At 38.2% G+C, this 12,233-nt stretch overlaps 1 protein-coding gene across 1 annotated transcript in view; it reads left to right on the top strand.

Moving 5' to 3' along the window:
• Positions 1-12,233, top strand: part of porb (P450 (cytochrome) oxidoreductase b) — a 56,595-nt gene that overhangs the window by 8,738 nt on the left and 35,624 nt on the right. The window contains exon 3 of the mRNA XM_081369882.1: positions 11,528-11,576. Within this exon, the coding sequence (XP_081226008.1) occupies positions 11,528-11,576 (49 nt within the window). The remainder of the gene's footprint in view (positions 1-11,527; positions 11,577-12,233) is intronic.

The raw sequence follows: 12,233 nt of genomic DNA, 5'->3' as shown, positions 1-12,233 counted from the left end.
TGGGGGGAATTTGAAGTGGATTTATCCAGATCGGTAGCAGATTCAATCTGGCTTGCTATTGTAACAACTCAGTTTCTAGTAAAAGTCTCTCATGGGCTAAGCTAGTGCTGGGCAGTATACCAGTTCATACCGAATACCGGTATTTATCTTTGTTATGATATGAATTTTTAATATACCGCAATACCGGTGTATGTCGCTTAAACAACGTTGGGAACGCGGCGTGGCGCGACACTGTTTGAGAGGGTCTTTTCACTGTTGCACTGTGGGTGAGGAACAGCTGTATGTGTTACTAAGCGTGAGGGTGAAGATAGATGGGTTAAACTATAATTGATAGCTGTCAAATTATGTTACAGTGTTTCCCATCCATTGGTTCACAATATCAACACTGGCCGCCACAAATAGATTTTCCAAAAGGCTTTGACATCGTTTAATACACATGAGCACTGTACGTTTCAAAGTCAAAACACGGCGCAGGTGTTTTTATATGAATGTATGTTTGAAGGGACTGACTGTCTTTAGAAAAGTTTCAATGTCATTTTCATTAATCTTTCTTTATCTTTCCTGATAAAGCATCGTTTATGAGCGCTGCTGCTTAGTATTCAGCCGTTACCGAGGAAACTGCTGTTTCTGCCGCTCCTACAGCGCCTCCTGCTTGCACCTCTTTGTAAAAAGCCTTGCAAACCTGTATTAATACTAATTTTTCTACAATATTCAATCATGACAGTAAAACAGGGCATTCTGAGTCAATCTACTGCAGTTTTTCCTCTCTCAATCAGTAGAAAATGTGGTTAACACCTAGTCATGCTTAAAAAAAAAAAAAAAACTCATATACCATGAAACTGGTATAATTTTGAAAAATACTGTGATATACATTTTTAGGCTAAGAACATTCTCTACTAACTGATCGTGAATCATTTCATCAGTACTGGCACCAAACTCGCATGAAAAACAAGCTCTCGCAAAGCAACAACATACTTGTTGTCTTGTCTTGTGAGGCGCCTGACAGCGTTTAGGGAAGGCGTTCAGCTACTATGTTAGCTTTTGGCACGAAGTAGGCTTTCAGTGCATCCTCTGCATCTCATACGCCGTGCCTGTGTTGGGCAATGAGTAGAAAATCTGTTGTCCCTCTGTGAGAAGGCAGTGAAGCAGGACCGATCTCTGTCTTTCGTCCGGCCAAGCTTCCTCTGTAGCATCAATAACCCGCAGATCATTTTCAGAAATCTGCAGCCATTTGCTGAACGGCATAGCAGGCTCAACGGCATAGCAGGCAGGAAAAAACTTGGACAAGTCACGTTAGCAACAGCCGTCTTCGTGACCAACGATAGCGGAAAAAAAAGCCTAGTCTTCGTTGCCAATTTGTGGTATCTGTCAGGAGTAAGTCAAGTCAAGCACCTTTAGTAAGTAGCAATAAAGCACATGAGACAGGAGTAGCAAATTCATCCATCTTGTTCACTCATCACTTCTGTTCTCAGACAAAACACAACACTTAAAGGAGTCATGACCTGTAATTTTCACTTTTCCACGAGAATCAATGTATGTTATGATTGCCTAACGATTATACACTGGCCGGGAAGCCGATATTTAAAAGTGAAGCGTATTAGAAGCGTACTCCCCCTCATATTCAGTCGCGAAAGATGCAGAAACATAGTGCACACGTGAGTTGCTCTGTTGTTGACTGCCAGAATCAACATGTAAATGTGTTTTCTCTCCCAAGAACGGACCAAGCTGTCAGGGACTAGTGGATTAAATTCATTTTTAATGATGCGGTTCCTACAACCCTTCCCACTGGCTTAACGTTAGGTGTCTGTGCTAATCATTTTACGCCGGAATCGTTCACAAATTTGGGGCAATATCAGGCGAAGAATTGTATATTATATAACTATGACAATATATAATTGTATTGATTTTTTTATAGAATAGATAAGGATAGATAAATAAAACAAACAGTCAAGTAATAATAAACATAAAGAAAAAGATCACGTTACATGTCTGTAGAAGAAAAATATTGAATGTCTAAAAAACCACAACGTGAAACAAGGCAAAAACACCACATGATAGCAAACGTTGATCTCAATAAACACTGAAAGCTGATAAAAAAAGTAGACTAGGCCTACATCTCCGTTAATGTAATCTACATTAAATAAAAGGTATGTCTCAGTCAAAATGATTGTCTTTACCATTCAGAGATATCTTGATGTAGACGTCCTTCCATCGACTCTACATCTTCCCTTTCCAGCTCAGGTTCAGAGTCTGACTCATACATATATGGTTGAATCCCGTAGGTCGCGGCCAGGTCGGGTTCATTCACAACTTGCGCCATGATGTCATTTTGGAATGATATGCTGAAGTTACCTGTGGTGTCAACCCCCCTCCTTCCTGCCACCAATCAACGCGCCCCTGATTTGCATTATTAAAATAACCGTCCACGACAGCCAAAATATCGCATCAGATCTCGCGAGACAATAATGCCTTCAGAAATAAGGGTCAGAGGAGCTCTGTGTTTATTTTTTTTCCACTTTTCTTTTTTAGAAGGGCCTGAAAGACTATAATAGAGCGTGGGTATCCAAGGTAATACTAGGTTATGAATCCTTTAAAAATAGTTACAATATAATTTATGCATGAACACAACAAATTGTACATCCATTCACAACAAATTCAAATTCACATCAATCCTGTGCTATGGGACTCTCTTTGATACAGGATATGGTGGAAGTATTTTATGCTATTTTGAGCCAATTTTAGAACATATTGCTTTCATCTGTCTTGTGTCTTCTAGCAGCAAGGCATGTGTTGTTTACGTGATTTAGTTGTGTTCGGACTGACTCCGAAGTGAAAGTCTGGTGTGATAGTGTGATCCTCAGTCGTTTAGTGTATGATGCCCAGTTTTCCTGTAACCATTTCCAAAGTTTGCAAGTGCATGATGCCTTGCGTTATAAAAATCTGTTCAGGTTTGAAAAGTTGTTTTGTGTGTTCATGCATTAACTCTTCCCCTGCTATTGACGAGTTATCTCGTCTTTTATGAGAAAACGCTTCCCTGCCATTGACAAGTTTTTACGACTTTTCGAGTTTTCACTGTTATACAGTAGGGGGCGCTATTACACATCTCCTGTACAGTACCGCATCTCCAGATCAAAACACAGGAGAAGAAGCAGAAACAAGTGATAGCATATGTAAGCAGATACATATGCTAAAATAACACGATCATCAACATTAAAGGGGAACTTGGCAACTATTTCAACTTAATAAAACCGTTTAGAAATCATTTTGATGGTTAAATAACCTGTCCCAGTGAAAATGGGGACTTTCCCCGCTCCCCCTAGCGTTCCCAGGCGGAAAACCAACCTTGCAATATGGGGACTATCGTCCCGGTAAGTTGGAAATAGGAAGTCTCGTGAGAAGCGAGAACGAGTGAGAAACACAAACTGCTTTACGGCAATTCAACATAAACACAATGTTCTATGATACTGTGTATGATGTATTACTCACCTCGGTAGACATAGCTCCACACGATAAAGTTGGCCGGCTCCGATAATAACAAATGCACATGAGCAGCGCTAGAAAGGGGGAGGAGGCCGCCGCAAGTGAGATTTTTTTACAACAGTGTTGTGAAATATACGGCCCACAGCTGTAGGGGGAGCTCGTTGAGAAAACACGCAACAACAAAAGTGAAAATCAGCGAAGAAATGGCGAGAGTTGCCAAGTTCCCCTTTAAACAGCATATAAATCAAAACTGCCTAATGTTACTGAATGAAAGGATGATGAGCTCTAGGACAGTGAAGTTTTGATGGTGTTAATGGATTCGATCTACTCCTTCATCGTACCGAATCTGATCCAGGCATAGTGTTTGACAAAATTGCGATTTTCTCAGCTTTTTGCTCAAAATGTTGCTTTTTTTTATTAAACCTACTCACATTTAAGTGATGATAACAAAATAATGTATGAAGTAATAAAACTGAATAAAAAAAACTAAAATAAAACTGATTTTTTTGTTTTTGTTTAAAAGCAGAGGGTCTGTTCTTTCTTTTGATATATTTCATGTTCAGATATTCATTCAACAACATACTGTGGGGGCCATGACATTTTTGTGAAAATGACCATAAATGCTGGCGGTGGCTGGCAACTTTTTTTTTTTTTTTTTTTATGCTGGTGGGGAAAGAGTTAAGTGGCTTAAATTTGGATAAGAAATCTGTTGAACCATTTCTTACAACTGTACTGACATGATGAATCTATAGGAGTGTGCCTTTGGCCCTATGACACACCACATACACATGTGAAAATGTGTAATGAATGAGCTTATAAATCAAGCTGATAATGGGTTGTTATTGTCTTCCAGATATCAGCACGCATCAGGCCAGTCCCTAATGTTACATAATGACTGCTTGACAGATTTTATCTTTTAATTAGTGGCAAAAGAAGAAATTGTATTTACGTCTGTAAAGGATAAGTTGCCATTTGTTTGAAAATACGCAGAAGAGCTCTTTTATTTTTTTATGAACACTTTTTTTCCCAATTCAAGACGTTTTTTTTAATCGACTCCGACTTCGATTCTATTCCAAGAATCAATTCTGAGCTGGTTCATGTTGCTAAAAGTTGTGTGTGTGTGACAGAGAGAGATTATGGGCCCGATTTACTAAACACGGCAAATTAGCGTGAGACCATAATCCCATAAAAGCGCAGCTGAGAGTGGAAAGTGCTGTGCGTGATCTACTGACAGTGAGCATTTAAGAACAGACTCAGCATCTCATTTCCATAATGACCAACGCAATCTTCCAAGAGCAGCGCAAAATAATGTAGGTAATCTACTAACAACACAAGCATAGCAAATTAAAAATAACGTGGCTCGGCAAATCATATGTTCGTATAACATCTTCATCTGGCAGTCCAAATAAATGAACACGATTGGAGAAACTTCTGTCCCTTCGATCACATGCTCTTCCTCTTCTTACAGCAACTATCACAGCATGTCAAGTGCTAAACGGGTTAAGACATGTTTTCTTGGGCTTTACATAATGGTGAAATGCCAGTTGACGAGAGCAAACCTTAGTAAATCACCTTGCGTGATTCATTTAAATACTCTCCCATCAATTTTGCGTCTGAAAGGGAAACTCTTAAATGCATATGCAATAAGATCAGCCGCAAAAACAACTGTCCATGACTTTTCAGAGCTAATTTTTCATCGCGTGTCTTTAGTAAATCCTGACAGTAGTTTTTTAACATCAAAAGAGGGTTTGTGTTGGTGCAAGCTGATGGTAAATCTGGCCCCAAGTGTGGTCAAAAGTACTGTTTTCATCAGTAGCTGCGTTTAAATGGACCCTAATAATCTACTAGTTGCAGTCGGAATAAAGAAGCATGCAACCACGTCAATCAATCCTAATGAATCGGCCAAATCCCATTCAACTTTCATTCGGATTGAAAGGGGTGGTTTAAACCTTTTGTAATCTGATCGAGAGAACATGTAAACACTTGATCGGTTTGAAAACTGAAACTGGAAAGTTCTGCGCATGTGCAATGACGTAGAAATGGCGTAATGGCGTATGACGCAAGGAACGAGCTGTTGCTGTTGAATGAAGTGTTGTAAATGACTGTCATGTCATTCTCAAATTCTCAAAGTGCAGGACAATGTCCCATTAGTCCTCCTCGCTTCATACTCTCATCCAAAGTCACTTTATTTTGGGTGCATGAAGGCATTAAACAGCACTGCACAACGGTTCATGTGCTCGTCGTCTCCTAATTAGGACCCGAAATCAAAGAAAATAAGCATCATAGGAGAATAGTCTGTGCAAACAGTGGGAAACTGTATTTTTGTGCACTGTGTGCATATAAAAAAAAATCTAATCCGATTTAAAGCTGGTGACATAAGCGTGCACATTAACCCGATCACTTTATTTAGTGTTCATGTAAACACTTCGTTTGGATTCATCAATTAGAAAGAATTCATTCCGCAGAATTGTAAAAAATTAAGAAAATATATTTCATTGTTCATGAATGTATAATTTCATTTTTTAAAGTGCTATATTTTAATTTCAATTAAATTGATAGTCATTTATAATAAACAATAAATAACATCAGTCGGATAAAGGATATAATTGTACTAATTCTACTAATCAGTCAAGTTACTACAGTACTATTATCAAAAATTAAACAATCTTTTATGCAATAAAATATACAATAAATATACACTCTCTAAGTCAAATAGCAAAACTAGAAACTGGGTTGTCTGCTTTTAAAATTTTTGATTTTAGAATCAGTCGAACTACTGTATTTTAACTAGTAAACGTGACACTAAATAGGGTGATTAATTTACTAGAGTAATGGCCAGTTCACACAAAAGTAAAAATGCTAGCGTTCCTCTCCACCATTAAAAAAATAAAAATAAATAAAAAATAAAATAAAGGTGCTAGACAGACATATTTGATGCGCAGAAGTGCCATGTCTGTTTTTTTTTTGGAATGGCGAATTAGATATAATTCACAATATTAGTAAATTGAATGAGGCTCCAGTCCCAGAATTAGTTAAAAAAGCAATAATGCTTCAGTTCCATCAGGAAAAATTATGAACAGATGCTTCTTCAGCGAAGAAAAGAGCGATGTTTCGCCTTCACAGTACACGGCCACTCAGTTGTTTATGGAAAAAAAACTGTTTTAAAAAATAGTTTTCTATGAAATGACAGGGTTTCTGCAGGTCCTCAAAATACTTGAAAAGTATTAAATTAGATGTTTTGAATTTAAGGCCATAAAAAGTCTTATTTTTACTTCTGAAAAGTCTTAAATTTTAGATGACACTTTGACTTAGACATATCTAAATCTTTACCAAATTTAAAATCTAATTAGCGTACATAAACATCTTATACTTGTATCATATGATGTAGTTATATTACAATATCACTCGCACAAGAGTGACGTTTTCCCAAAATATCAGCACGATTGCAAATGTGATATTTGTTTTATACAAAAGTTAAATGAGCAATAAGTCAACATTGTGAATTACATTTTAGATTCAATATTGTCAATATTGTTTGTTTTTCCTTTATTTCGTCAATGAAAATTTCGAACTGAAACCACAGCAGAACCGAGTCTCCATGAGACAGACAGCGATGTTTTTTTTTTTTTTGACTGACTGACTGACTGAATCTGTTTTGAACAAATCTGTTTAATGAATGATTCAATGACCCGCTCAACTTGCTTCGTTCCTGAATGAATCAGCCGTTTGAACATATCTGTTGAGTGAATGACTCACTTGTGACTTGCTGCCACCTACTGGCGGTTTAGTTTCATATTTAAAGTGCCCTTTAATTAAAAAGTTAAAATTAGAAATATTTCATATTTAAATATTGAATAAAAAAAAAAATCATAGCATTATTTATGCAATTGTAAATGCAGTGTAAATATATGAATGCCACTTCTGATGCCCCTTCCTAGTCACCTCTGCACTGCAAAGATGGATTTTGTTGATAGTGATTTCATTTGATTGGTAACAGCCCTATACTTTGTCATTATTCTAATTTAATTTAATTTGGATGTTAGAATTTGACATAAAAGGTGATGCAAACATCTAAACAGTTTAGAAAGTAGGTGTTAAATATTGTCCCTAAATAAAAAAAAAAGTTAATTTCTGTCACTGCTGTGTATAATGAATAATATGAATATAAATAATATGAATGTCTTCGTGAGTCACAACCAGCCACTGTACCAGCACAAACACACACTCCGCTAAATATCATCTGATTATTGTTATCAACAAAAAAGTGAAAATATTGAGAACTAATTTTGTTATCAATATTGCTCATCCCTAATGTACAGTGTATCAGGTCTTAATTTTTTTTTAAATTTGACTGAAAAAAATGTGCAGCAACCCTGAACGACCATTTTAACTTAAAGAATAGCTTTCATTGCAATGGGGGCAGTAAGAAATGGCGAAGTATCCCTCTCTCTCTCTCTCTCTCTCTCTCTCTCTCTCTCTCTCTCTCTCTCTCTCTCTCTCTCTCTCTCTCTCTCTCTCTCTCTCTCTCTCTCTCTCTCTCTCTCTCTCTCTCTCTCTCTCTCTCTCTCTCTCTCTCTCTCTCTCTCTCTGTTATATTACTTTAATGTTGTGCTTATGAAAATATGTATATCTTTTCAGAGTCTTATGTCAATTGGAGGTTGTATTTGGCAAGGCCAGCCAAGTCTTTCTCTGAGCTTTCCAAAGGTGGAAAGTTGAGGCAGAACACAAGCCCTCCATTATGTTCACCCTATTTTTTTTTCTCTTTCTCTCTCTCTCTCCCCCATTTATGTGGAAACCATTTCCAATTTGTCTCGCTGCTCTCGGTGCCTGGCCTGTCACCGGAGGATCCGGCTTTTATGATAGATGTGGTTGCCATGGCGATCCTGCTCTCTGGAGGGAGGGGCCGACCGCACTCATTTGCTGTCTTCAAAACCAGCAAATGTCATTTTCGAAGCGGTTGCTACGGCTACAGGATTGTTCTGGCGTCTGCTGATTGTGTGTGTCTTTTTTTCTGAGGGGATGAAGAACAATAAGAAACCAACAGACCTTAGTCACGTTCTCTTTGTGTTTACATGAGTTTTGGCACGTCCGAATGCTTCAGATTTGCTGCTCCCTCATGGGATTTCATCAGAGTCCTGCTTTGTGGTGTCCAGATGTTGCTGGTGCTCGTGTTTGAGACTGTAGTGAACATAGTCTAACAGGATATGTAGCCTATATAGTATATATATATATATGTATATATATATAGTCTGCAGGATATGAGCACTGAACCCTGTTGACATGAGGCTGGTTCAGAGAGTCAATAGCTGTGTCCGTCTGCAGACCTTCGTGATGGAGGAGGGACGGCGTAAAAGCCTCTCGCGAGCTGTGTCAGGAATGCTGCTTTACTCTGGGATCAGCTCCTTCACACACGCTCTCCTTCAGGTCCTCATTAGGGTTTCTTTGCTGTATTTATCAGCGCTCTGGTCTTGTGTGTCCTTCTCTCAGTCGGTGTGAGCAGGAAGTCTCTGATTCTCCAGCATGTACAACAGATGTTCCTTCTTTACCGATAGCGGTGCCTTGTTTTTCCAGCGTGTGCTGTAGTTAATGGTCTGTCGACGAGTTTGTCTTGCCATCAGCTTTCTTGGACGTGCTTCTTGTCACCATGGGGTGTGTGTTTTCCTTACCGGAGGACCGGCTGGCCGCATTAGACAGGTGAGTGTTTACTGTGATAGTCACTCCGGGCCTCATGAAGTCAACATGACACCCAGAGCGGAGAGCCGAAGATGTAACATTTAGAACTTTACACATCTAACCCAGTGTATTTCAGTCTTGGTCCTGTGTAAGTAAGTAAGGCACATGTGTATGTATTGGGAAAAAAGCAGCTTGGTTGATAGAACTGTTTTTTTTTTTACTTCTTGTTCAAGCTTTGAATTCTTTACATAACATCATTGCTCCATAGATTTACATGTATCCCATATCAGATTTGATGGCCAAAAGTACTGATGATTTTATTCCAGAATTAATGAAAGTGCAAAAGCATTCTTTTGTTGAAAAGACAATAGTATATTTAAAACACTGTTAGTGTATAATAGTATAGTTAAAACTGTAGTTTTCACACATTAAATCACACTATTCACATCCTTGTGCAATAGTTGGCCATGAGCCCAGAGTTTTTACACTGTGAAAAGTCTCTCACGCTTTCTTCATTCACTGCACTCTCTTGAACCGTTGAACAATTGTTTTGTGTGTGTGTGTGTGTGTGTGTGTGTGTGTGTGTGTGTGTGTGTGTGTGTGTGTGTGTGTGTGTGTGTGTGTGTGTGTTGATGGAAAGATGAAGGCAAGGGTTCTTCTGGATGACGATTGTAAACACTCAAAAAGTGATCTGTTCCTGAATCTCAGTGTCAAGGTGCATAAGTGTAAATACAGGTGGATGAAAGTTGATTAAAATGATCGTGTGATGGTTTTATATGTTATTACTCTGAAATTACTATTATTATTATTATTATTCTGTTCTTCTGTTGTTCTTCAACAATTGTTTAACTTTTGTAAATGTACTTTTAACCAATTATTTTATATTTTACATTCATCTTGTATATTTATTGATTTATAACATTTAAATGAAAATTTTCAGAAAAAAAAGCATTTTTTCCTTAATATCAACATTTAAAAGAAACGTTAAAGGTCCCGTATTACGCCCCTTTTCACAAGATGTAAAATAAGTCTCTGATGTCCCCAGAGTGTGTATGTGAAGTTTCAGCTCAAAATACCCAACAGATCATTTTTTACAGCATGTTTAAATTCACATTTTTTGGGGCACAGAAAAACGCGCTGTTTTAGTGTGTGCCCTTTAAATGCAAATGAGCTGCTGCTGCACGGCACAGGGGGTGGAGCTTCATGAGCTTGCGCTCAGTCTCTCAGGACAATTTCATCTCACGGAATGATGATAATATCAGAAACTCTCAGTAACGGTGTTCAGTTCGAGTCGGACAATAATGCCTACAGAGTCAGAGTGCTGTATAGAGATGAAACAGGTATAGTTTAGTAGTTTAATTACGGTTATTATAACGTATTTGTCATCTGCTTGTATGTATCCATTATTTATTAATAGCCTACAAGTCTGCTGTCTGAATGATGATCAAACATATACTGATGAGTTTAATAAAGTTTATTGTACATCACACAAAAGATGAAGCGTCAGTTTTACTTCAGAAAATCACCGTAAGAGCTGAGTAAACAGTAAGTTATAAGAAGTGCGCAAGTACATAAATGAATTTCGGTAGAGTTGAGGGAGCATTCCTGTGGGCGGAGGTTAGTCAAAAAACGGTTCGAGTGACGTCATTAAAGAAGGAAGTAGAGGGATGTAGTCCAAATGGGCCATTCGATGTAGGCAACTTCTGTTAAATAAAATATCTCGCTTGGCATTGAACTTTGAGCTTTATAATTTTACAGATATTATTTATGCTCTAACAGCAACATTACACACTAACTAAAGTTTGAAACATGGGATCACGAAGAACGGGACCTTTAAGAAACATTAAATTTCCATTTCAGTTTTGCCTGTCTGCCAGAATAATCTTTTTGTGATGTTAAAACATCATGCTATGTGAACTCGTTAATACGGCTGCTGTAATAATTGGTGATGTAGCTTCAGACGTGATGTTGCTTCTTGCTGATGACATGAGTGTGCAAGTGAGCACTTTTCCTGGGACACTGACGAGGCCAATCAGATTTCAGCTGGGGCCGTTGCTTCATGACCCCACTCTTAGCCACTGTAATGAGATCCAAAAAATAATCCTGAATCTTGAATGGACCCCAAATATTTCTTAAAACTCAGGTTTAAATGACAATAAATTCCAGATCAATGTGGTCTTGACATTTGGATCCGCTGTCTGTTGTTACTGGGCACACATTGATCCACAGTGTTTTCAGGAGTGCTTGAAACCTCAACAATATTTGTTCCTTTACTTTTTTTTATTTATTGGCCATATTTGTATACATAATAATTTATAATATACTTGCTGTAATCCATTTTGTTGTATGACTTCTGGTTGTCTGTGTTTTGTAGGACTCCAACAACAAGGGACACCAGTTTTATTGACAAAATGAAGAAAACGGTAAGACTTTTACCCTCCTCTTCTCCTGTAGAGTTTAATATGTTAAAATGATCAGACAAAACAGGCCCTCAAACAGATCTTTAAATGGGTCGTGAATTGAGAAACTATAAAAAATATCCTTTAAGTTTCAGAATCATACGGAGGTAATATGAAAAGAAAATGTCATCGAAACTTTTGTGAAGTCGGTCAGTTCCCTTCAGAAATGCATTAATTTAAACCCCCACCCCAACTTAATGTGAAGAAATTTCTTCCAATATTCAGAGCATCTCAACGGTAATCTTGCTCTGCCTGGTACAGTGTTTTCTCTGCTCTCCTCTTTGCGCCCGTCTTCAGCGTGTCCCGTCTCTGGCCTCTGTTAGCGTCCCGTTTACAGACTTCTAATATTTCCACACAAATTACATTTTGGGAAATGATTGCAATGCATTTTGTGTGCAACTCTGGCACCCCCTAAGGGGGGCGCGGACTCCCAGTTTGGGAACCACTGGGTTTGCCTATAAACAGATCACTTAGGAAGCAGAAATCTGAAATTTACCTGTTGTTTCTTCAAATCAGAGTCCACATCACAATGCAGTTGATGGTAGATCTTTAAGGAAGCATGAACCGGATAAGCAGGTTCCTCAGAGGAGGCAGAGGTTAAATCCTCCAAGAAGACCGTGC

This window comes from Scardinius erythrophthalmus (genome assembly GCF_964197995.2).
Source record: "Scardinius erythrophthalmus genome assembly, chromosome: 7".
Taxonomy (NCBI): domain Eukaryota; kingdom Metazoa; phylum Chordata; class Actinopteri; order Cypriniformes; family Leuciscidae; genus Scardinius; species Scardinius erythrophthalmus.
The sequence above is the reverse complement of the archived record's forward strand: the minus strand, read 5'-3'. Positions and strand labels throughout refer to the sequence as shown.